At 41.6% G+C, this 25,843-nt stretch overlaps 1 protein-coding gene across 5 annotated transcripts; it reads left to right on the forward strand.

Moving 5' to 3' along the window:
- Window positions 1-382: 382 nt before the first annotated feature.
- Window positions 383-25,217, forward strand: RBL1 (RB transcriptional corepressor like 1). 5 transcript variants are annotated; one of them, XM_054845819.1, is made up of 22 exons: window positions 383-565; window positions 824-957; window positions 1,941-2,141; window positions 3,582-3,646; window positions 3,739-3,867; window positions 3,979-4,139; window positions 4,881-4,930; window positions 6,628-6,814; window positions 8,319-8,485; window positions 9,940-10,052; window positions 10,613-10,716; window positions 11,286-11,423; window positions 13,090-13,254; window positions 13,427-13,562; window positions 15,210-15,464; window positions 16,361-16,539; window positions 18,142-18,318; window positions 19,773-19,844; window positions 20,030-20,114; window positions 21,830-22,000; window positions 22,447-22,604; window positions 22,842-25,217. In XM_054845819.1, the coding sequence occupies exons 1-22, from the start codon at window positions 428-430 to the stop codon at window positions 23,010-23,012; spliced, it is 3,156 nt and encodes a 1,051-aa protein (XP_054701794.1). In that variant the 5' UTR covers window positions 383-427; the 3' UTR covers window positions 23,013-25,217. The 5 variants fall into 5 exon arrangements, with proteins under 5 accessions (XP_054701794.1, XP_054701793.1, XP_054701796.1 ...); XM_054845818.1 differs by having other exon boundaries at window positions 21,830-21,996; window positions 22,440-22,604; XM_054845821.1 differs by having other exon boundaries at window positions 16,415-16,539; window positions 21,830-21,996; window positions 22,440-22,604.
- Window positions 25,218-25,843: the final 626 nt, after the last annotated feature.

Genomic DNA, 25,843 nt, shown 5'->3' on the forward strand with positions numbered 1-25,843 from the left:
ACTTGCCGAGGGCGAGCACGGGGAGGTGCCGCTCTCACCCCCAAGCCCCGTGGGCCACACCCCCGTGCCCCGCCTACACGCGTGTGTGCCATCGTGTGCCTGCGCGCGGCCACCCCGCGCGCGTGGGCGTGTGTGCAAACCCCCGGGGGCGCGCGCAGCCTGGAACACCCCGCGCATTCACGGGCACTGACACCCGTGTGCGGAGCGCCGGGCGCGCACCCCGCGCGCGAGACCCCACCGCGGCGCCTCCACCGCGTCCACGCGTGGAGAGAACGTGTGTCACGGCCCGCCCCTGCCCCGCCCCGCTCCCCATGCCCCCTCCCCGCTCCCCCGAGGCCCCGCCCCCGCCGCGCGCGGCGGAAGGTGCCGCTCCCTTCCGGCGGAGCCGTTTTGGCGCGCGGAGCGGCAGGGCCGGTCCGGTCCCGCCATGTCCCGCCCGGAGCCGCCGCCCGCCGAGCCCGGCGCCGCCATCGAGCGGCTCTGCCAGGAGCTCAACCTGGACGCGGCCAGCGCCGCCGAGGCGCTGCGGGACTTCACGGCGCTGCGGGGCACCTACAGCCTGGAGGTGAGGGGGGCCGGGCCGGGCGGGGCGGCGGCCGCTCGGCCCTGTCAGGGGCGGAGCGGGGCGAGCTCTCGCCGCGGGAGGTGCCCGGGAGGGCCGGGGCGAGGGTCCGCCCGCGGCTAAGGCTGCCCGCGTGTCCGTGCGTGTACATAAACACAAACACGCGTGTAACGCGCGGGGGGGGGTGGGCGGCCCCCCGGCTCCCGTGGCGGCCGGGCCCCCGCCGCCCCCCCCAGCTCGCGGCTTCCCGTGCCCCGGCAGGGCGAGGCGCTGCACTGGCTGGCCTGCGCCCTCTACGTCGCCTGCCGCAAGAGCCTGGTGCCCACCGTGGGGAGCGGCCTGATGGAGGGGAACGGCGTGTCGCTGACCAGGATCCTGCGCTCCGCCAGACTCAGGTGAACTTTCCCGGGCCGCTAATTACCGTGGTTAATTGCCGGCTGCACCGGCACGGCGCCTGCTAATTCACCGCTCCGCTCCGGCTGCTCATGCCCGCACCCGCTGCTTTTCTCACGGCTCCAGGCGCCGCGAAATGCGTGTCCCGAGGTAACGGTACAAAAGCAATAAATCCTCTTTTGTTAAAAATGGAAATAGGATGCAAATACGTAATTTTCGAGTTCAGGCCTTTGAAGAACCACCCGTGTCGGGCCAACAGTTGTTCCACCCACGCCAGTTATTTCTTTTTCCTTTTGTAGTTAATTGAAACACAAACAAGACCTCTGAGTGTTCTGTTAGCAGTCCAGATAAGACTCCTGTCTGGCTCGGGGTTTAGGCCAAATCGCTAGATCTGGCGTTGACAGTGACGTCGTACGGCGTTCTGGGAACGCGGAGCTGTGCGGTCACGTAAATATTCACGTACCGCAGGGGGTTTCTGGCAGGCAGCTCCCCTTGGTGCTGTAGCTCTGACCCAAGATGACAGAACTTGGAATGGTTTTTATTCTGCTTAAAGGCCCGTTCTCAGCTGAACTGCCGGAGAGGGGGTTGCCAATGTAATTACACCTACAGTTAATGGGGTTTTGTGCAGGTGACTCTGAAAGGCGTAGACTCTTGTTCGTGGTTTTGTCGGCACACACAGAGCTGTGCGTGCTCTTTCCTTTCTACACCTGCCCTAGCTGATGCAGCTATGCTGGCATTGCTTAAATAAAATCAGTGTTTCCATGCCTGTGCCTGAAAGAGTCAAGGAGAAAAACCAAAGTGATGAAAGGTGAAAAGATTCCGATATATTGTTTGGGAGTCTATCAAAATAAATGGTAAACCTATACATTAATCAAATTAGTTGTTTGAGAGGTAAATATGTTGCATTTTGGCTTTTTAAAAAAATCAGAATAAAGGAAGTTAGTTAAAGCTCAAAATAAAGCAGACTTTTCTTTTTGCTTTTAAGTTTAATTCAGTTTTTTAGCAAAATGAAGAAGTGGATGGACATGTCAAATCTACCGCAGGAATTCCGAGAGAGAGTGGAGAGGCTGGAGAGAAATTTTGAAGTGTCAACTGTGATTTTCAAAAAGTTTGAACCAATTTTTTTGGATGTATTTCAAAACCCTTACGAAGAAACTTCTAAACCACAGCGAAGCAGGAAACAGAGGTATTTTTGAGATTTGGCATAACTTTTCCTTGGAAAGGGCCGTACCTAGTATAGATTTATGAAAATTAAGGTCATTATTTGTGCTTTAAAAAGTTATGTAAAGTTCCAAAGTGGTAGGACCTCTTGTGGCCTGGATTCTGAAATGCAGTGAATACAGAAACATCGCTAATCTTGATGGGTTATGGCGCGTATCCGCAGAGCTTTGCGTCTGGTGGCTGTTTACGCAGGTCACTAACATGCAGAATGTCAGTGCGTTGTGGGGAGAGGTACAGTGAGATGGTTTAACTTGATTAACAGTGACTGACACTTCAAACATTTAGCAGAAATAACTGAGGTAGCACAGGGATATTTTGTCTTGGCAAAGTACTGGCTCAGGAAATGATACCGAGACGTAATCCCTCCGTACAAAGCAGCGTTACGTCCACAGTGACCGCTGCGTCACTGGATTTTTAACGGGATTGCTAGATGAGCGGTAACACGCCAATGGAAGAAAGTTACAGCTGATGCACCCGTTTTTATGACAAACTTAGTAACTGGTGGTGTCGTCTTCTGGACGCACACAGAACTTCTGCCTTAATTAAAGGAGCTTGTCCGTATTCCTGCCGACTGTGTGGCTGTCTCTGTGACAGCTTTGTAGCGAGAGCGTGACCCTAATGATGAGGGAGCCGAGCTGGGCCCGTGCGAGGTATTTTTGCCAGCTCACGTGTGTCCTCTGGATGTGAGGGGGGATAATTGTTCTGATAAAAGGCTCCAGCGTAGCTCCACATCTACAGGTAGAAGAGATGCTTCTGCTGGTACAGCTCTTTGCGTGCGGCTGGTAGCTTTGTGGGCATCGCCGCATACTGGGAGGAATTTTGTCGGTGTGCTCTGTTAACATTCCTTTGTTGGAGCAACGTTCATCAGTGTAACCGCAGCTTCAGCTTCTCTGTGGGCTGCCTTGTGTAATGTCTTTCAGCTCTGTGGGTTTGGATAATCTCCTCTCCAAACGCGATTCAGCAGATGAGCTGTAATACAAGCTGTAGTTGCATATTTTGAAGGGACAACTGATGCTTTAGTAAAATATTTAGGAAAAAACACCACTGGAATTTATACACCCTTGGCATCTCACCGCCTGGAGCTGCGGGAGGATTCTGTTAGATGTGTGACACCAGCAAAGTCGCGTGTCCAGGGTCGCAGGCCAAAGGCAGCCGTTGGCTCAGAAAAGGGCCGGAAGGTCGGGGATGCCATGCAAAACGCTCCGTGGAGCGAGGTAGGAGACTGTTGGTTAGTGAAAGCTGAAATAAGGACAGGTAGCTTAGATTGTGCCATAGTGTGGAATTAAGATAGACAACAGCTCTGACTTATTTTGAGTAAGGAAACAGAATGAAACGCTTACTGTAAAACAAGCTTCAGCTTCCTAGAACTGAAGACTGATTTCTCCCCTCTTTTCCTCACTGATAGGCGGGTGCCGTGCGGTGTTAAAGATCTCTTCAACTTCTGCTGGACTCTCTTTGTGTACACTAAGGGTAGGCTTGCTTTTTGTAGCTGCGTGATTTGTATGCGTTCTGAGTTATGAACTACTTTTGTGTTGCTTGACGTGATGTGCTGTCTCTTAAAGGTAATTTCCGTATGATCGGAGATGATTTAGTAAATTCCTATCATTTGCTTCTGTGCTGCTTGGACCTGATTTTTGCGAATGCCCTTTTGTGTCCAAATAGAAGAGATTTGCTAAATCCATCGTTTAAAGGTATGGTGGGGACGGATTATTTAAAATCAAATATGCTTTGTTCTCTTGTTTCTTTTTAAATGAAGTTGAAGGTTGGTTGTCTTTCCCCCCCCTCCCCCTTCTTGTTCCCAGGCTTACCACCGGACTTCCACATGAGAGAGCTCAAAGCCTCGGAAGATCCTCCTTGCATCATTGCCACACTGTGTGAGCTGCATGATGGGCTTTTAGTAGAAGCAAAAGGAATAAAGGAACACTACTTTAAACCATACATTTCAAAACTATTTGATAGGAAGGTACATCTTACTAGTTTTAATAGTGCGTGCTAGTGCTCAGATGAATGAGCTCAAGACCATTTAAATCCTGCAGGTGCTGCAGGCAAATGTACTAACAGGCAAATGAACTTGGGCTGGGTCAGGGTTTCTTTGTACGTATGTTAGCAGGAGCAGAATGTACTCTCACTTTTAATGATGCATGCTGTAAGGATCCCTGTGTTTTGGCTTTTTATGTCAGTGGAGAATCTTTGCTTTCCTTCCTTGGCAGTGTGAAACTGAATCATGGACAATAATGTTTTCTTCAGGCAAATAAGTAATCTCATTGTGAAATAATTTTATACAGTAGCATGGGTCCTACTGCTTGTCCTGGGCCTGAGCAAAATGCTTTGGAAGGAAGAGGTTGAGGTTGCAGGTGTATGAATTGTTCTGTCTGGTTTTGATCCTGGAATTTTCTTCCAAACTCTGTGGAAGTTTCTGTGTAGTCGTTCATCAGGTCAGTCCCTAACCTGCCAGTGGAAGAGATGTTAAATAGCAGGACTGTTTCTGAGGAGTGAGTTTATCTAGAGCTTGGATAGAATTGGGCTTTGTCCTCATCTGTTTGTCTTGCTAATGGCATTGCTAATGGACTTTTTTTTTTGCCTAGATCAAGTTATGCTCCTAAATCTCATTTCCTTTTTGGCTAAAACCATCATGTCCTCAGACTGTTAGAGTTGGAACAGTTTTGATTTTATTATGTAAGATGTTTTTGCTTTTTATTCTTAGATCTTAAAAGGAGACTGTCTGTTGGATCTTTGCAATTTTACAGAAAATAAGTAAGTTACAGCTTATGTTCTTAATCTTGGGCTTTGGTTTCATTTCTAAAATACAGGCCTTTGAATGCTACATCTCAGGTTTTCCTCTTGCTTTATTTTACCATAACCACATCTGAAATGCTTTTTGGTTCTGAGGTGTGTCAGACATCCGGGGGTCAGCTGCAGAGTTTCTTCCTTAATGTCAGGTATTACAGTGCTTGCCCTTATTTTCTGGCAACTGTAACCTTTGAGTAATCTAATGCAAATCAAATCCTTGACTCTGAAGTTCATGGATGTGTTTCTATACACATGTCAAATATTACACTGGAGCAGGGAAGTCTTTAGATTCGTTTATCAGTCTCCAATCTGTGAATGCAGCAGAAGTACTCAAAAGAAAAAGAAGCAACAATTGCAAAACCACAAAAAAGAGGTTGAGTGTTTGTGGGAGGCAAGTATAGCTGTTTCAGAAACTTTTAAAATTCACTTCTGAAAGCTAATTTAAGTGTGAAATATGAACAGTAGCTGCTTTGTTCTGGATCCCTTAAAGGAGTTTTTTTTGCCTTTTCCAAAAATACCTAATAATTTGGTTTTGCAAGGTGATTAAGTTGTTTGCTTTGAGAATTTTGAGCAAAGACTCAATTCAATGTAGATAATACTCAAATTTAGATATAAAACAGTGTTGCTGTGATCCATTTGAAGCAGTCAACTTCTCTTAGTATTTCTATTTAAAAATTAATAGTATTGCTTTAATAATGTGGAATGACACAGTAGTCCCTGTTCTTTTGTAAGTAGCTTGGCATGTAAAGGAAACTGGGAGCCTCTCTGTTTCTTCGTCCAAACTTTTCATAGACCTTTACTTTTTCTAAAAAAACATGGGGAATGTGAACCTGTGATACAGTCAAGTTTCCTGGGGGATCACAGAACCACTTGCATCATGCATACATTGTTATCTTCCATTAATATAAATGCTTAAGTGGTAGCTTGAATTGCAGAGATGCTTTGCAGGCAAAAGATGTTTCATATAGCGTTCGTGTATCATGAAAAACATGCAGGCAGGATTTATCAATGCGAACTGTTCCTAATTTTTATCCAAAAGTTTCATTCTGCTTCCCATGTTTAAGTTTAAAGCTTTGCAACCTTCATGAGACTAAACATTCCTGGTTTTGTTTATTCCAGCTAATCCAACTGTAAATGAGAGATCTGTTTGGTATCATATGTCACTGGTGATTTTTAAAAATTGAATCTAGGTGACTAGCTCTTAAACTTCCCTTCCTCTGTACCACTATGAAAATTATGGGCTACTTAGTGGCAAAAGTGGAAATCAAACACAACTGCCATTGATGTGCTTCATGTATGGAAAGATTTAACCTCTGATCGTTTGAGTACTTCCAAACTTTTGTTTGCAACTAGGGTGGAAGCAAAGGTGGTTTTCCTCCTCTTACTGAGAGCCAAATGGTGGTGGTAACGTAGGAGGAAGAGTGGTGCCTGCAGTGGATCGTCAAGGGAACAGGGGAGGGTTTAGGTATGGAGGGAGGCAGGGACAACAGCGGACACATTCCCTGGGACGGTGAAGTTTTGTTTACAGGCAGCACTGCTGCTGAAAGTGTTAAACACTTTGAACACGTGTTGGCTTTGGTTTTGTACCTTAACTCCACTGGCGCCTTTTTTGTTTCCTCAGCAGTTTAACCTTTGATATAAAACCTGGGCTTCTTTTTCAGCAAAGCACTGAATAAAGAGTACGAAGAGTACGTTCTGACGGTGGGTGACTTCGACGAGCGAGTTTTCCTAGGAGCAGATGCCGAAGAAGAAATCGGCACTCCTCGGAAATTTCCTGCAGACGTGCCAGTAGGGAAAACAGCAGCAAGAGCTCATGTGGAGTGTCATCTTCAGCAGCATTTTGAAAAGGTGATTTGTTTAACACGTTGACCTCACTTGAAGTACTCCATTGAGTTTTTCCATCCTTGTACGCTGTTCAAATCACTGAGGTGACTTTGAATTTCTTGAACTTCTTCCTGAGAGGAAGGTGATGAATTGTTTGCAGGCCTCAGTGGATGCTGTCTTGCTAAGGAGAAATGGTGATGTCTTTTCCTGTGGAATTTAGTAAATAACTATTCCTGAAACAGGATGAGAGCACTTTCATGTGTGTAGTTTGTCCAAGAAAAAATCAATAATTAGTTAAGACCCGAATATATAGGTCTTACAGTTTTGTTCAAACTTCATTTATACCCTGAAAGAATACCATGAAACCTTTATGCTGGATGAATTTGTTTTCCTGGTATTTCCTTTTTAGGACAGGAAAAGTCAACTTGCATACTCTTCTATGGAAAACAATGTTCAAGACATAAAACCCACCAAAGCCTAACTCTTCATTACAAAAAAAAAAAAAAGCCTGTAAATAGAGTTAATGTTTCACTATGTTTAAAAATGTAAAATGTATTTAATGAAGTTGGTGTGTGGGAAAACACTTTGTAAACTTGGATAAGGGGAGAAAACGGTGCTGGCTGTGTGGAAGAGCCACGTGCTGTTTGATGTACATAAAATAAGAATACTACTTTTAACGTGCTAGTGCTAGTGTAAATGAATCGTACGGCTTAGCTTTTTCTCCCAAATTTAAGTGTGCTTCATATTCAGGCAAATTAAAGACAGGGGTTTGTAATGAGTTTATCACTTTTGAAGTTCAGTTTCTGTAGTATAGTAATGACCTCATCGCTATTTATGCATACTGACTGCAGGCTTACTCTTTCCTCGTTATTTGCCTTGTATCTTCAAAATGTAGTCTGTTCTAATAATTCAAACCCCGATACCTGACTGCATCACTTCCAGAAAGCAGGATACAAATAGGTCAGTGCAGTCGAGGCAGCTCCATCTGCTTAGTGCTACATCGTTCTTTGGATACAGGGAGGCTCTAGGCTCCAGGACAGCATTTCCCGAAGAACGTTTTCCTGTCGCCATCTCCTAGGCCGCTCTGCCACATACTGCTTGTGTCACCCAGCTAACGCGGTCAGGGACTCTGAGTGGAAGCATATGCTTTCTCTGTCTTGCCCTGTGTTTTTCAATGTTCAAGCGAGCTTAAAAATTTACAGGTTTTAAGATTTAAAGTCTCACTTTCCTGTGTTTTATTAAAAAAAAAAAAAAAAAACAACAAAAAAACCCCCAAAAACCCCCAACCAAACTTCAAGTTAATTTTAGTCTGCCTGAAGATTTGTTATATTTTCTATTTATGGAGTCCTGGAAAAGCTTTAATTTTTAGTCAGTTCTGAGATCACAGATTTGATGGTTGCCTTCAGGTAGCATACTAGTGGTGTCATTTTAATCTTTGGAGTGATTTCACAGGAGATACTCGTTTGAAAGGTTTTTGAAACAGTTCTGTTGACTGATTTTTTTTTTATTATTTTTCTCCGTCTGACAGAAAAGGTCATTCGCACCTTCAACTCCACTGACTGGAAGAAGATACCTACGAGAAAAGGAAGCTGTCATCACTCCTGTTGCTTCAGCAACACAAAGCGTGAGCCGGTTGCAGAACATTGTGGCTGGATTGAAAAATGCACCAAGTGAACAACTCATAACTATTTTTGAGTAAGTACGCCCACTGCCACTGCTCTCGTTCAAATGGAATCTCATCTTTTTCATGCTTGTGACTGCTCTCTTGCTCAAATTTGACTTTTATTTGCAGAATATTTTTGTCTCTGTGTATTTCTAGTTGAAAGATCTGTTTTCTAGGTGATCTTCTGGAGGAGATTGTCACCATGGTTGTATTAATGTAGCTTTAGTTTTTGCTAATGTTAATTTAGCTCTTTGCTTGAAAACCACATGTTTGTTTAAATTTTAAGCAAGTATGACTCACTTACTTGATACTGGGAAATCATAATACTGACCATTGAACACAACCCCAGTCTTTCATGATCACCAGTTGTAGGACAGAGTCCCAGTTATATAAATCAACCTATATTTTTGGACACGCGACTGCATGATGGCTGTAGTGAAATGCACATGAAAGTGTTGGTGCATAAGCAGATGAGTATAAACAAAATAGTAGATCAGTGCTGCTTCATAGCTCATGAAAAGCAGTAATTTAATAGTAAATGCCTGTAAAGCTGTTGGGAGTTTGCCTAACGTCTGTGCAAATTAAGGCCTTGCTGTATTACAGTGTAAGGCCTCCAGATACTTTTTATTAATTAGAATGGACATTTTCTGTTGGCACTTAATTTTGAAGTGCAAAAGTAATGGTTTTTCTAAAGCAACCTTCATAAAAAGGTGAAAATTACTGCTTTATTTCTCATCTTTGGAGTTACGTATATTTTGAAAGTTTTCCTAGCACTTATTCTTAAAAGTTTACAAATACTCAGCAAGATGCATTTTTATTTTAAATGTTTCTCTGATTGTTTTTTTTAAGGACTGTTTAATATTATTTATATCACACAATTAATACATTAATGTGTCTGCAATCTCTAATGAAAAATGTGTGTGTCTGAGTAATAAACCAGTCTGTCAAGAGATGTAAATATTAACATTGGGAAAATAGTTGAGTAAGCCTCTGACAAGAAATGTGTTGAGTGCTTTACTCATCTGGAGATGAGCTCTGTCTGAGGGGAAATGGAAAGAGCTGTGTTTTGGACTATGTGTAATATTCTATGCTTTTGAATATTTTCTCTTTCAAACTAAAATTCCTTGGAAACAAAGGGGGTGCGTTTGGTTGCCTGTTGTAGCATCCTTCCCTACTACCTTGCTCCTAGCAAGTATAGTTTTCTCCTGAGTGTGCTGCTGTAGCTCTTGCTTTCTCCTGCGTTTGTTCCAAACCTACGTAGCCTCTCTTAACTCTGTTAGGAAAGGAAAAAAAGGAAACAATATTTCTGTATGGTTTATGTTTTCCTCTGTTCTCTATGGTAATACAGGTTATTGCCTGATGAGGAAAGCTCAGTATAACTAGCTTATCTTTTTACTTGGGTGGTATTTTTTGTTGGTTTTGAGGGGTTTTTGAAACTGGGTGCTTATTTATACAAACCAGGCTTTCTCTTTGTCTTTTGCTTCAGGTCTTGTGCACGCAGCCCTTTGGAAAGCATTATAAGCAGAGTGAAAGAAATAGGCGAGACATTCTGTCGCAGCTACACTCAGTCAACAGATGAACAGCCAGGATCTCACATAGGTATGGATGTGAAATGCATGGGATGTCTCAAAACATTAAATCAGGGCAAATGAAATGCGTACATACACTATCGTCTAAGTATGTGATACCCTGGAGCTGGTTTTAACGCAGAATGTAACCAAACAGAAAACTGTTGCTGTCAAACAGAAAACTGTAAGGAATAAAGCTTTATTACAGAGTAAAACCAAGGTTGCAGTTCAAAATGGGATAAGCAAGAAAGCGTTGAAACTATAGCAGCTCTTAAAAATATTGTAAATTGTATTCATCTTAGATTTAAAATTTAAAGGAAACTGAATACAAATAGGAAAATTATTATTGCAACTGTCTGCAAAATTACATCACTAGAAATATTAAAATACTTAATCCTCTAACACATTCTAGAATTTTGTGCTATTCTTGAGACTAGTGGATTTCTGAACGTACTTTTTTATTTGCAAAGTTCATACGTACACATGTACGCACACTATTTTCTTAGAGAAGGGCAAGTGCTGATCAATTTAGTCCTAAGGCCATTTGTGCAAACAGCATTGGGCTTCATCTCTGTTGCTTTTAAATTTCAGATTTTGCTGTAAACAGATTAAAACTGGCAGAGATACTGTACTATAAAATCTTGGAGACTATAATAGTGCAAGAAACACGAAGACTACATGGGAAGGATCTGACTGTGAGTAAAGAACTGGCAAAAGAGGAGAGCACTTTCTGTAATCCTCTCTAGGGGGCTGTCTTCAGACAGTTCCAGGACGGAGCAGTCTGTGTATATTATGAATATATATGTGTATATTAAAAAAGGGGAAATATATTGCAGGTCCCTAAATGTAGTTTTTACTGCTATTAAAACTGGTCTAATTCTGGCATAACTAACAGTCTTAATTTGTGTTGCCTTCTAGAATCACAACTTCATGGACAGATAATTTTTATTCTCTTTTTTATCCAATTAACAGTATCAATACCTGATGTTAGACAGCAATGCATTTACTCTGCTTTGTTATTTAGAATAAGGAGGCCAATTCATTTGGCCACAGTATGAAAAACGTGATGGTTTTGGCACTGTTAGTCTACTTCTAGTCTTTACCATTCTAAACTTTCCTGTAGGAAGAGGAGATTGTGGAAGGTAGAGAAAAGCAGTAGCTCTTCTCTCCAGCGATAAGCTATGTAGTATTAGTGCTGCAAAATTCAAACTTTCCTGGGAATTCCTGAACCTCAGATCACTGACACTTTCTGTAATCTCTTCAGGCGCTCTTGGAACAAGATGTCTTTCACCGCTCTCTCATGGCATGCTGCTTGGAGATCGTGCTTTTCGCATATAGCTCACCTCGTACTTTTCCCTGGATCATTGAAGTTCTTGACCTCAGGCCATTCTATTTCTATAAGGTAAGCAAATAATGTCTTCGGACTGGATCTGTATTAAACGTGGCATGTTACTGGATTGGCAGTCGGAGAGGATGATGCTCTTCCTTCATAGGTAATCAAGTAGGAGAGGGGCTGATGTTAATGTGTAATATGCCTATTCTAAATTCTGGCTGTCAAATGTGTAAGGCCAGAGTTGAAGCTGAAATTTAAAGCAAGAAAACCATTTTGTAAATGGTACTTAACTGTAATGTGCTGTTGATAAACTTTTAGTTATATGTGTTTTAGTTTTAGTAGACCAAAGCATTCAAGCATATATTTTGGTGATATTTGTATTATTGACTGCAAGCTATAGTTCTGCTTATTAGTGATAAAATAGCAATAATATTCTTTGTTGCCTTTGGCTACTGCTACTTATCATAGGCTTGCTTTGTTAAATTCTATTTTCTTCTGTTTTGTTTTATATAACAGAATGTAAAATCTCTTTTTGTGGGTGTTCTGTTTCTGCTCTTCTTTTAAACCTCATTCCCCTCTGCCTCCACTGTCATTTCTGTTCTTTGACTTGTTTGATCCTTTTATCATCTATCCGTCTGCCTCCTAGTTTTACTAGATACCTAACAGCTTACTGTGGTTAGTCCTGAATAAATCAGAAGCAGTTCTGTTTAGACAACAACAACCAAAAATTTGGCCTTCAGGAGAGCTGTTTTATATTCTGTTCTCCCTTCCTTCTTTAATCCTCAGATGTAGGGCAGCAGCACAACTGAAACAAATCTGTCAATATTGCTGTGGCTGTTGGTAGCCTCCATCAATGCCAGATGCACTGGTGCAGATCCAACTTTGTGGAACAGATTTATGTTTGATATGAATTTTCTTTGCTATTCAGTTTACATTCTTGTGGCACTCTTACTTGACAAAAAAATCACTGTCACACAGACTTCACACAAGAGAGCCAATATTTATTATTCCACTTATGCCATTTGTAACTTTGTTCTTTGGGTGCTTATATGTAGTTATAAATAAGTAAACACATCGTTAAGTCCTCCAGGGAAGTTTTATGGCATTTGCATCTCTGGAGCTTTAGAAAAACAGGCTGTTTGTTCCTCTCTCAGAAATAACATAAATAAAACGGATCTCGCATTGGAGCATAGGGCTGGGGTATGATATTTCAAGGGCCCTTTCAACTCTTTCAACCCCGATTTGTACGTGTTAATGATTCTAACCTTTTTCTTAAATGAAACTTTGAAACAGTTTCAACCCTTTTTGTTATGGGCCACTTTTTTGAAAGGAAGGAGACCTTAAATGCTGGGGTTCTCACATATCCAGCCTAAGCAGAAATAACCTGCTTTTATTTTCTTGGGCGTGTTGCACGAGCGCTACGTGTGCTTAGTGCTTTCGGTCTACGTGCTCAGCGATGGTGAGAGAGGGCCTTTAAAATTCTTTGGGAATGAGTTGTTCTGCATTGACGGGACATCTGCTGTGCCTTCCCAACTCCTGGATTTGCCTTTGGGAAAGGGGGTTAAAAAAAGAGGGATCAGAAGAGCATTGGGGAAGATTGAGACGCAAGGAGGAGCCTGGAGCATTCTACATTGAAGAGAAGTTTTGAACAGGATCCTGAAATGAATAACGATTTGATAGCGTTAAGCATGAGTGATATGACTTTGCTTTTTTGCGTGTGTCTTGTTGCCATTAGGTAATCGAAGTTCTGATTCGGTCTGAGGAAGGACTTTCCAGAGACATGGTGAAGCACCTCAACAGCATTGAGGAACAAATTCTTGAGAGTCTCGCCTGGACGCGGGACTCGGCACTCTGGAATGCCCTCCAGGCCTCGGAAAACAAGGTTCCAACCTGTGAAGAAGTATGTTACCTGTTTTCCTTTCATTAGGAAATGCACATTCTTTTTCTTACTGTTGTTTCATACAGAAAACTGTTCAAATGAGATAATTGCTACAGAAAAATGTCTATTAATAGATTGGCACAAAGAAGGGAGATCTATTTGTTGTCTTACAGTGACATTTCTTATTTCTCAGGTAATATTTCCCAGTAATTTCGAAGCAAGCAATGGAGGAAGTGGGCTTGGGCATTTGCCTATGATGCCAATATCTCCTATAATCCATCCTCGAGTAAAAGAGGTTCGGACAGATCTTGGTGGGACTTTAAGACGGGGTATGTTCAAGGTTTCTGATATGATTTAAATGTGTGAATTGGGGAAGAGGGGGTTTAGACTTCTTTATAATTGCAAAAAGCAGTCTTGAATCTGAATTAAGCATTCAGAATTGTGGAGTTTTGATCATGGGAAAGTGTAGATGCATCTGGTGAAACCATTGCTGTGTGTTACTGGCAGCAGACTTTGGTGGTGATGCTTCGCTTGTGAACTGGAGCTGGGTTTGCTGCTGTTTTGATGCAAGGGTTACTCTTGGGTGAGTTGTCATCTGACAGCTTATTGTCTTTTGCTATTCAGATTTTTTCAGGGTTTGGTTTTTTTTTGTGTTCTCAGTGAGATTGACTGGATTTTAGGTAACTTTTAAATGGAATGACAGAGCTGCATTTATTCCTTCTTCCTGCAGAACTTTTTTTGTAGGGGGAGAGGACAACACTTTGTCTGCAGTATTCTTTCCTCTGAAGAACTGCCTTGCTCTTTGCAGATTCCCAGGTATCACACAGAATTGCCTCTTGACAGTGAGGGTGAAGAGGCAGTGGCAGCACCGCTGTTGCTTTTTTGTACTCCCCTGGTTAGGAATTGCTGCTTTTGTTGTATCCCAAGCAATAGTCCATAGGTTCTTGTGGTGCTGTATGGACTGATCGGTGGTGTCATGTCGTCTCCTTTCGTGTTTGTCTGGCAAATTGTGTTACAAGACTGTTTGGTTTTTGTTGTTTTAAATGCTCATTAGGAAAGAGAGGTATAAGCAGTTGCTGTAGATGTTACGGTGAGTTGTTTGATGGAAGGGAAAGCAACTTGGAGATGGTGTCTTGTATATGGGTAGGACTGTGTGAGACTTTATTTTGTATATGAGAATCTGGTACCAAACGCTCCTCCTAACTTCAAATGGGAAATGGTGGGGATTGGAAATGTTTCTTTGCCCCCCCGGTACCAAGAAAACCATCCTGGCAGTTAGAAGTGAGGTCTCCAGTTAGTATTGCCTGGCCAGTTAGCCAGAAGGTTTCTGCTTCGAGGGAAATCAAAAACTGCTGTCACTGGTATCCTCGCAGGTGGCTAGCAGGCTTCAGAAATGCCAAAAGCCAGAGGAACAGAAGCCTATAAATTAGTATTATGTACTTTGGTCTTACACCTGGAGCAGAGTTTTGAAAGCAACAGAAAAGCCTGGGAGGAACTGGGGGTGGATGAGGGTGGAGGCTTCTGTCTGGCTTAAGTTAGAGAGTTTAAAAGCCAGAACACATAGAAGACAGCACATCCAGGGGATGTGGTCGGTGTTCCCGTAGAGGAATGTGTTTGGAGGAATAGCACATGCAAATATTGGTAATCTGCTAAGCAGACTGGAGTAAGTGTCTGTAGTCCTGCATGTTCCTCAGTCTCTGCAAATTAGCTTGGTTACTCTTGTCTTCCGTGTGGTGCCTGATTGTGAACCTGAGCTGTGTGGGATGACCACGAAATGAAAGGAGACAGGCTGTAGGTCTTGTTCATATCGCACAGGAACTATGAGATCAGTTCTTAACTAGAAGTGATTTCTTGTACTCCAGTTTTGTGGTTTGAGGATTAGCCTTTTCCCCTCTGCGGAAAAGTATTCCTGTTAACCTGCTCCTCTTAATGCTGATTTTGGGGTGGTTTTTTTTTTTTCCTCCTTTGCATACTAGACATGCAGCCGCTGTCACCAATCTCTGTTCATGAGCGCTACAGTTCTCCTACAGCTGGAAGTGCGAAGAGAAGGCTCTTTGGAGATGACAGCCCCAAAGAAATGCAGGTGGAAAAAATTTTAACAGAAGGAACTAAGTTGACAATTGCTCCAGCTGCTGAAAATGCCTCTGTTTCTCCTGGCCAAACAGTACTGACCATGACAACAGCTGCAGTACCGGGAAAAACGGCACAGAAGGTTACTATCCCGCTGCATGGTACGAATTCTTCCCATTTCTCTTCTTTACTAGATGTTTTGCTTGCTGTTAAGATCTGCTTAGACCGACCACGCATCTTGAACATGTATTGCTTTTTCTTTTTATAAGAACATGTATTGCTTTATTAAAAAAAAAAAGCTTAGGTTTACATCTCCTCCCGTGGAGACATCTGATACCTGACAAGCATCCCGAGATTCCTCCTTGTGAAGTTTTGAGTTCTTGCTTCTTCCAGTTACATCTCAGCACAGATGAAGCAATGCTTTGGTTCTCAGCTCCAGTAACGATTTACTACTGTTTGTCTTAACTTTGGTCTATTACAATCTTAAAAGGCTCTGGAATTTCTGGATAAGGACTACATAGTAACATTAGCACACTAGAGGGGGATTTTTGTTTTGTTGAAGTTGGGAGATGCTTGAATATTTCTGAAAATGATACATGAGAAATGAGTTTTATAGCCTTTTTTAATTTAAAAATTGGGTCTCTAGATAAAATTAAAAATCTCCACTTTTCATGTTTAAGGAGATTTTCAGCAAAAGAATTTGCTGAGGAAAGTAATGAGAACTGTATATGATGTGCTGTCAGGTTTGCACAGTAATAAAAAAAAAGGGTTGCCCACCTCCCCCAAAAGAGTGAACACTGACTACAACAATTGTGATTTCTTGTAAACTTTGTACTTTCAGAGAGTTTTAGAAATGATCGTTCACATTCATGGTCTTCCTTTAAGTGTTACCAGAAATGTAATTTTTCATCATTTCTGAAGACTCTGAGGGACAGAGAGTTTTTTTAGCAGAGATGTCTCTAGTATGAAATGTTTGTGAATGAATTTGATTTGCAATTTAACTCTGCAGCACGAGGGGAGCAAACAGTTTATTTCTGGCTGTGTATATCATCTCCAGGTATTGCAAATGAAATGGGTGGGATCACATTGATACCCATTTCGATGAATTTAGGTCAGCCATGTAAAATGGAGGCTCAGGCTCCCTGCCACCCTCAGGTCAATCAAGCACAAGAAGCACATCTTTCATCAGCCAGCAAACCAAAGAAAACGGGATCCTTGGCACTGTTTTACAGAAAGGTAGGTGTCTTAGGAAGTCGTGCTTGGCCTCTGCTCCTGGCCATGCTGAAACTTGCCTATTTGTGCGGGTTTCGTTACCGTTCAGTCTTTATGTAACATTCCTTTTGCGTGAGCAGTTCTTATGTACCTGGGAGGAGAAGGGAAGAGATGTTAAGTGTTGCAGAGAATCCAATTTTCCCCCTTCCCTTCCCCATGAGATGTTTCATCGTTTTTTTTTCTTTTAATTAGCAGCTTCTATAAATAACTACCCAAGAAATAGTGGTAGTTTTAATTTCTCTTGTCTTTTTACTGCCTCCCGCATTTGCAAGGGTTAGACATATCAGAAATGAGATTATCCTCCTGTGTCAAAACCGTACTGGTTTTTCTGAGGTCTACCCAGTCATGCTGGTCCTGCTGGTATGGGGCCTCAGAAAGCACACTATCTAAAAGTTTCTAGAAAGAGGGAAGGAACTTCTTGAAATAATGAAGGATTTAATGGATAAGTTAAGAACTGGATGTGCTTCAGAGAAACTTCAGATTACTTGTTTCTAGTTGCTCTCATTTCCAACAGGGAGCATGTGAGGGCTCTTTGGAGGAGGCAGGGGTAACTGGCCTAAATGCCTGCAAAGAATATATGGCTAAATTTCTAAAAAAACATTAGAAGATTTTTTTTTTTGCTGTTATTTTCTTACTAGAGAAGTTATTTTCAGAGGTTTTTCCCTTTTAGGGTATCTGTATTGTAAACCTAGAGAATTCTATGTTGAACAATCTTTGAGGTAAATCTTTATACAGAAACTGATTCCTGGAAACGCTTGTAAGCCACATCCTGTGTCTGAATTATTGGTTCTTTAATTTTGATAGTGACAGTCTATCTTTCTCTCTGAGAATGAATTAAGACTTGATTAGCCAGCTGCCAGGCGTGAACTCGGACTGCATTTTGGACGCTTTACTCTCAGTCGGGGAATACTTAGGCTGTAGCCCTGTATTTGACAAACCATGTGGTAGGCAACATATTCCTCTTAGTTATGAAGGAGACCTAAAATCTTCACTTAAATATGTCTTTAAATCTTGACCTATTTACAGTGATCATCATATTCAAAATTTTCCCTACTTTCCCTTCTTGTGAAAGGAAGTGAAAATGAAATGAACTCTTTCTGCTTTCCAACATAAAGAATGTGCCTAATTGCTATCCATGAAGTGCAAACTTCTGAAATCAGTGGAAGGAGTCTAATGTGTACTTGATGGTTATTTCAGGATTTAAGACAGATTTTTGGGAATCAAAAAGAAAAAAAGTCATCAGCTTGCTAATCTAAGATTATACTTAATCATAATTGAAGTATGTCCCTTCTTTGTGCTTTTGGAAGTGCTCCATTATAGTGAGTGATAGACTATAGAAGCTGTAATCATAATGTTTTTAACTGGATTTCCTATAAGCATTAGAGATCCAACATCTGAACAGTTGCCAACTTAGTCTTTGAAGATGTTGTCTTGGGCAGAGGGGGGGAAATTTTGCAGAAATGAACTATTCAAATATAGAACAGCTCTACTTTGAGGACTTCCGCTTTTGCGGACTAGGTCAAGCTCATTTGGCTTGACTGTTTATTGTGGGGCTTTTTCTTCCAGGTTTACCATCTGGCAAGTGTGCGCTTGCGTGATCTGTGCTTAAAACTGGATGTTTCCAATGACTTGCGCAGGAAAATATGGACATGCTTTGAATTCACATTGGTTCATTGTGCTGACCTAATGAAGGACAGACATTTGGACCAGCTCCTCCTCTGTGCCTTTTATATCATGGCAAAGGTAACATGTAGTTTTAAGAAATTAAGGGAATTCTATGTCAATTGAAAATGTAAATTGTGTTCACAGTTTACAATTTGATTGCTTTATTCATGTCATATTACTGGAGGGAAGGGAGAAGTCCTTTCAAGGAGTGGATGAAGTCCCAGTATATTTTTTCCTTGTTTTGCATAACTTTAAATGTTCCCATCAACCAGCCAGTTAGTTAAGAGAGGATTTTTCTTCTCTTCCTGAGCACGTTCACAATGAGCACTGGTCAGCATAGGCAAAGCGGTGTGTGGTTTCATTGCCCCATATTTGTGTTTCCTATCCTGTTCGTCATCTTCAGGGTCTGTGTAATCTGAACTAACGACACCAGAATATTATGCAGGTAAAAAATCTACAGGAGTTTCCAGCCTTTGGTGCGGATGGAAAGTTTCTATTCCACCAAAATCCTCTTAGCTTTTGAAGATTCAGGTTGAGGAATTGAGCTGGTTGCCTGTTACCCGTACTTCTTCATTTCTTATTCAATTTGCCAGTATTGATTTAAGATGTTATTGAGCTGGATTATGAAACTGGAATATTGGTTTGACTTAAACTTGAGAGTTGATGGTTACAACGGCCATCAGCTCTGATTCAGACACGAGTTCAGGAAAGTGAAACTAAGCCTAGACTCCTCTAAGACTGGGGATGGATTACCTTTTCTTCTTGAGACAAATGTAGAGGAGCACCATCTGTGGAGGGAAACTGATGTTCAAATTGTGACTAGTTGTGCTCTTAACTGTAGCATAGCTTTGGCTCATCTGACATCGATACTGACAGCTGCAGAAAAGCAAAACCATTGAATAGTCAGTGCTCTGTATTTTATCCTGTAGTTGGTCAGCTGGTTTCGTTTTGGTTTTTTTCTAATCATCTTCTGAGTGCTGTCTCCAGTGCAGTGTGAGACCTGACAATTTAGCCAGACTTTGATACATTCTCTCCTAGCTCCTACTGCAAAAAATGCTGCTCATCTGCTATTAAAATTAGAGATGCATGGCTGAAAAACAAAGTGCTTTAACAAACGAGCTATTTGAAGTACAAGAGAGCTCTGAAATTGCATGTGTGTATATCCCTGCCTAGTGTTTTGTTCAGGATTTCCTCACTTTCTGTTAAGAAAAGATAAGGGATCCAGTTTCAAAATTTACAAATATATTTCCTTCTTTAATTTTTAGTGTCACTAGAAGAAAAGTCAGAAAAGGAATAATTCCTAAGCATCGCAAGGAACAAAAGTCTTTAGTAGCTAAGAAACGAGGAATGCCTGAACAACAAAAAACGCTTGGTTTTTCATATTCTCACCACTAGAACTAAGTTTTAAAATAATGTATTCATAGTAATACTCACAAAAAAGCTGTGTAGAGGGGAGCTAATTGAATAGACTGGACCTGAGCAGCCCGACCTTGCTGCTTGCATTTGGTCTTCAACTGCCTTTTCTTTTCCAGGTAACCAAAGAGGAGAGAACTTTTCAGGAGATAATGAAAAGTTACAGAAATCAGCCACAAGCAAACAGCCATGTGAGTAAATAGTACTGCCTTTCCTTTGTAAACATCTGAGATCGAGGTGGCTTTTCAAATGTTTATTCTGAGAAGGGAAAAGTCAAATCCTCTTCAGTGTTATATTCATTCTTAGACAGATTTCATCTAGTCTTCTGACTTCCTTGTTTTCCTTGACAAGAGTGTTTTTCCCTGGTGTCCTGTAGGTTTATAGGAGTGTCTTGTTGAGAAATATTTCTGCCGATGTCCTATTGGACAAAAACGCAAACCAAGATGTGGAGATGGCAGAAGGTAGGTACAGCAGAGTAATCTACTGTTTCTAAAAATGTACTTGCGGGATTTTAAGGCTGAACTGTCAAGTCATAAGGAGAAGTGAAGCAAGTTTTAGTTTTAAATGTATTAAAGAAAAATAAATGTATTGGTGAAAAAGAAACCATCTTGTCAGTAGCCCTCACATGTGTTGGATATGGAAAATACTCTTCCTAGTTGGAAAAATTGTTTAATTTCGTTCTTAAATTTGGTTGCTTGAAGTTTCCTTAGTGTGTCAGTGATCCTGTAGTTCTTCTTGGACAGCAGCTCTGGTTAAGAAAGAAGAACAGTACCTGGAATAGTATGACAGGTGTTTGTTCTTAATATCGCCTATCCTGAAGGTTTAAATAGGGAGAACTTGTTTCAGAAAATAAAAATGGTGACACTAAGACCACCATTTTCTTATATTCAGGTTTCTTTTAAATAGCTGATATTTTCTTTGCTCTTGGTTAGAAGAGAAAAGGGATAAGAGTAGTGTTTGAGAAAAGCATGAAAATTGTGCCCTGCCCGTTTTTAGTGACGTGTCAGGAAACGGAGAGATCACAAGCCCACGTATGAACCCGTGAGCAGAGTAGATCTGCAGCTAGCATGCACGCAGAAATGTAGAGGACTCTTCTGGATGGTAAATTCCCACTGTGGGTAGGGTTCAACTGCTTGCATGAGTATTAGAGCCATTTTTAAATGCCTTTTGAGGATTCCACTGGGGTGCAGGAAAATGCTGCTCTCCTGTAGGGTCAGCATCGTCTCCTAGCAGCTCCACAGTTCTTGGATGTCCTAGAGCATCTGAAGTGGTGCTGGGCTCCACTGTTTTGCCAAACACGTGTACTTGGTTACAAAGTTCTTCAGTTACTTTTCCTGCCAGACTTTTTCTTCAGTTAATAGACTTGGGTCTCCTTTATCAAGTATTAACTCCCACTCTTTTGACACCAGCTTACAGGAACGTGTGCTTGAGTTGGCACACAAGGCAGACGCACTAAGGAGTCACACCTATGGGTGTCAGCTGGAGCTTTGATGTTTATCTTGTAGTGCGCTTATTGCAAGAGGCTTTATTCTGTGTTGCCCTGGTTTGCTTGGCAGCAAACAGTACAGAGGATGAAACAGAGAAGGTTGTATTCAGTGGCGGTCCAGCTTAATTAGGGAAGAGAGAACTTTAACAGAAATAGACTTGCTGTGTGGCTGCAGCTTTTTCCACTGAACAGCTGTTTCATAATATGCCTGAACAAGTGGTGTCACGGCTTCCTCGCAGCAGACACGAGTTGAGGACAAAGCTGCTATTTGCCAGCCGATCACTAGAAACTTTTACAGAAGCTAAAAGCTGGGAGTTGTCAGACTGCTTAAAACTTAGTTTTAGGATCAACAAATGGCTTTGTACCACTCCCCAAAATAAGCGTGGCAAAAGGGATCAGTTGTGTTGGAAATAGCTGTAGCAAAAGTTTCTAAGTTTGGAATAAAGATTTACTTTAGCCTTTGTAGCCATAACCTACTAGATTGCTAGCAGCGATTTGTAGCTCTTCCTAATGTTCACAACCACCTACAGCACGCCCTGCTCCTGTCTGAAGCACATTTCTTGAATTTGTCTCATTAACTGGTCGATTTATGGACAAGTTCTTGTTAGTTGGATATTGTAAGTTGGAATTGGAAGCGCGCAGTTTGCTGATACTGTGTTTCTGAAATCTGAAGCTGTCTCTTATTGTTAGACTTGTCTGTGAAAACTGGCAGTTCCTCAGGACGATCAGCAGCAGAGAACTCCAGGGAGCTGGGAACTGAGGAGAGAGGAGATCTTATTAAATTTTACAACGCAGTCTATGTAGGAAGAGTAAAATCATTTGCACTGAAGTACGATATCACAAACCAGGATCATGTAGTAAGTAAAGTATTTTGGAATTTTGCTCTATCTAATAATCAGACACAGAGTTGTTTTTCCTGACAGTTAAACATATGCCAATAATTTTGTTCTGTTGTTCATCTGGTGTGGTTACAGAAGTCAAACAGTTGTAGGTAATGGTATGAGGACTTGCTTTAACAGCTTTTTCAAGAGGGCAGGTGCAGTTCCATTTACAACCCCAGTTTCAGCTTCTTTATATCAATGCGACACCCATTTGCTCAGATGCCTGTGGAACATCTGTGTAACACATCTGGAAAATAAATTTGTTCTGTTTGGTGGATACTTGATCTATTGTTTAACCATTACATGATAAAAATCTTCTAATAGACGACCTGGGAGTGTATTAATCTTTCCTTCTGTGAAGTTACTGCTCTTCAATATCTTCTGATTCAGCTCCTGTCCAAACTTGTCCTCTCTTGCAGATGGAAGCCCCTCCCTTGTCCCCATTCCCCAACATCAAGCATCAGCCAGTGTCTCCTCGACGGATTTCACAACAGCACTCTGTTTACGTTTCACCTCACAAGAATGGCGCCTGCTTGACCCCTCGAACTGCACTACTGTATAAATTTAATGGGAGCCCTTCCAAGGTAGAAAGCCAGAAGGTTGAAAGGGGTCAGTTTGAGGGGGAGTTAATTAATCACCTAATTAGGATGTGTTCTATTACAGTGAGGTTTCATTGAACTAGTCTCAGTTTGTGGTGAAGGGTAGAATTCTTTATGTGGAATCAATCCATCACTTGGCAAGTTCTTGTTCTCAGATAATGAAAAACCAGAGCAAGTTTGAAATGGAGTTGTAGTAACTCATGATTTTTATCTTGATCACAGAGCTTGAAGGACATCAACAATATGATAAAACAAGGTGAACACAGGAGTAAGAAACGAGCAATAACAATTGACAGTGACACTGAATCCCCTACAAAGCGACTCTGCCAGGAAAACGATGACGTTCTACTTAAACGTCTCCAGGATGTTGTCAGCGAAAGAGCAAATCATTAAAACTCCCGGTTTTCTGCAGGATCTAAAAGCTATGAAGCTGGATACAGCTGTTGTGCTATTTATTTCTTGCTTTTGTATACAGATAACTGCCAAGTTTCTTTAACATTGAACTTTTACCTGACTTCCACAGGATGCAGCAAGCAAGGGTTAAGCAGTAAATGCCAGGGAATGAGAGGTGGTGACGATCTTCATTCCCAAGGGCCATGCTGTGCTATGTTTGAGCTGTGTTAGCAAAAGAGTGTTCTGTAGAAAGCCATATTGGATGTTCTCAAGCCTAATTTAGAGCATTGCGAGTTCTGAGTGTAACTCAGCTTCTAGTAATATTGGGTTTATTTTTGGAATAAGAATGATAAGGAAACGAGTGAAGCCAGTTAAGTTTCCTCAAACTTTTGGTGTTTGGGGAAGAAACTTTAAAAGTGCCTTATTTTAAAAGAATGTAGAATTTTATGCATTATTTTACTGTGGAGTAAGTGGAGTGGAGAAAAAAATCAATTGTTTAGCCTCGGGAAGAGCTGAGCAGTTTTGAACTGTAGGATTTGTGCTGTGCTCCATCTCCTGTGAGAACTTCAGTAAAAGCGTACGTTACGACGTGAATCAGAGAGCTTTTGCAATAACAAAGGCAATGATCAAAAAGTACAAATAGGAGTGACTTAAACTGGACACTGACATCTGAGAAAGCACTGAGAAGCGGTTCAGTGAGTCTGAATTACCTTCCTGTTGAGCCGGTGAACACTGCCACGAGAGCTGCTGCTCTCCCGTTGGGAGCCTGATAGCAGCCCTGCTGTAGAAGCTGTTCATACGTGTTGCGGCTTCCCCATGAAGAAGTAAGAGCTGGTTACAGTTGGAAAACAGCTGGGGCTTTGGCCATCTTCCAGCTGTTCAAATGCACAAATTCATTTAACAAATTGTATCTCTTCATTTTATTTTTTCCTGAAGATCTTAGCCTCTTGTGTAGTATCTACACTGAATGTAAGCCCATCAGATAAGGCGTGTTTGTATATATGGGGTTTTATAGCTATTAAATGCTTGGATTCATTGGAAATGTATACACTCCAGCATCCAATTCTTGTAACTAAGTTTTTAACACTGAGGGATTTGGTAGGGTTTATTTTACCAAAATGGAGAAAAGTCAAAGTTTGTTCATTACTGTAAATCAGTAGCTTGATCTTACTTCGTAATTGCATTTAAGATTAGAGCCATAGAGAAACTTCTCAGCACTGTATTTTTTCAGTTTATGTGTATATTGAACTGAAAAAAAATAATAATTACATAGGACTTGTTTAAGGAGCTCTGTTCACTTCATTGTTTGGTTTGTTTAGTATGTGCTGTGAGATCTGCAGTACCACAGTTCCAGGGAAGAACACTGCGGTGATTTCAAGCAGTCTCAGCTCAAGAATCTGGCTGGCAATGATGGAGGAATAATGTATTTAAAAGTGTACGTGTGCAGGGGCCCTACTCAGCAGTGAGTAGAAAGTTTACAAAGTCTGCGATTTGCTTTTGAGTTATTAACTACTTAAATATTTGATTTTTTTTTTTACTTTCGAAAAAAGATGCTTATTTCTGAAAGGTGTGACCATAGAGAGCTGCGGTATGAGGAAGTGGCCATGGAGTGGACTAGGTTTCGTGTAATTTTATTCAGATCTTGAGATAAAAAGTACAAGAGAAACAACCTTTCTGTCCCGATCTGCTCATCGGTGCTGTTACAACTGCAACCATTCAATGTATATGCTCCAGTCCCCTGTTGCGGGGAGAAATGGGGAATTCTGATTTAGCTTTCAGAGTCTGCTTTATTTCCATGGAAGATTGCAGCCTTTCGGATAGGAAACCTAGGATCAGGCTTAACAGCCAGTCTTTCAGCAGTATTGTGTGACAAGAGTTTAGTTGATTTGGTTTTAATTCAGCATCATATGCAGATCTCTCCTCACGTATCTAACCACACTGCTACTGTATTCTCTGAAACTGTAGAAGACTGATGGTGCTAAAATCCTTACTAGTTGTCATTAGGTGTAGTGGTTTTCATTAGAAAAATGAATGTACTACAACTGGATGCAGTTTGGATTTTTTTCACCTTTTTAGGTGATGATAGAAAAAATATTTTTGGGCTTGTTGAACAGCTAAAATAATAGCTTATATGAACATTTTGTAACGGTTTCAAAGTGCCTTCAGGTGTAAATATGTATTTTATAATAAACAATTAAAAAGTATTTTAACCTGCAGTCTTTCTGTGGTAATTCATTAAACAATGCTTTCTGTCTGCATTTTCTGTAATGTCGAAGACCTTAATTTTTATGCTCCCTCAGATTCCTTTGGGTTTTCTTTCAGTTTAAGTCCATTGTCTTTCAAGTGGTCTGTCTGCAGTGTCCTCCTGAGGTTCCTGTACTGTTTGCGTTTCGGTCAGATGCAATTTCTGGGAGGAGAAGGTGAGTAATATATTGCATGAAGCAAATAAAAAAACCCTGAAAAGGAGAAAATCCTGGAGCGGTAGGTGACGTGCCCGCAGAGGGAGGGTGGCTGTTAGACTCCCTGTTCTCGGCCTCCCAGTGCTGCGGCAGCGTGCTGCTGCTGCCTGCCCTCCTCCCAGGTGTGCACGTGTGTTCAAAACCAGCTTCGGGCAGGTTCAGATCTGTACCCGCAGGCTTCGTCGCTGCAGATAAACAGAAAGCTGGCATGAACTCAGATTTTTAAATGGCTTTTGTCATGCATCTGCTCTAAGGGGAGGAAAAGAGCCCAATTTGTGCAGATTCAGTTGTAATGACTTTTTTGAGACTGGAGCTTTAGTTTTAAAAGACCATAGTTACCAACCCAAAGGGATGCTGAGGGGCAAAGCTGTG

Source organism: Grus americana, chromosome 17, assembly GCF_028858705.1.
Source record: "Grus americana isolate bGruAme1 chromosome 17, bGruAme1.mat, whole genome shotgun sequence".
Lineage (NCBI taxonomy): Eukaryota > Metazoa > Chordata > Aves > Gruiformes > Gruidae > Grus > Grus americana.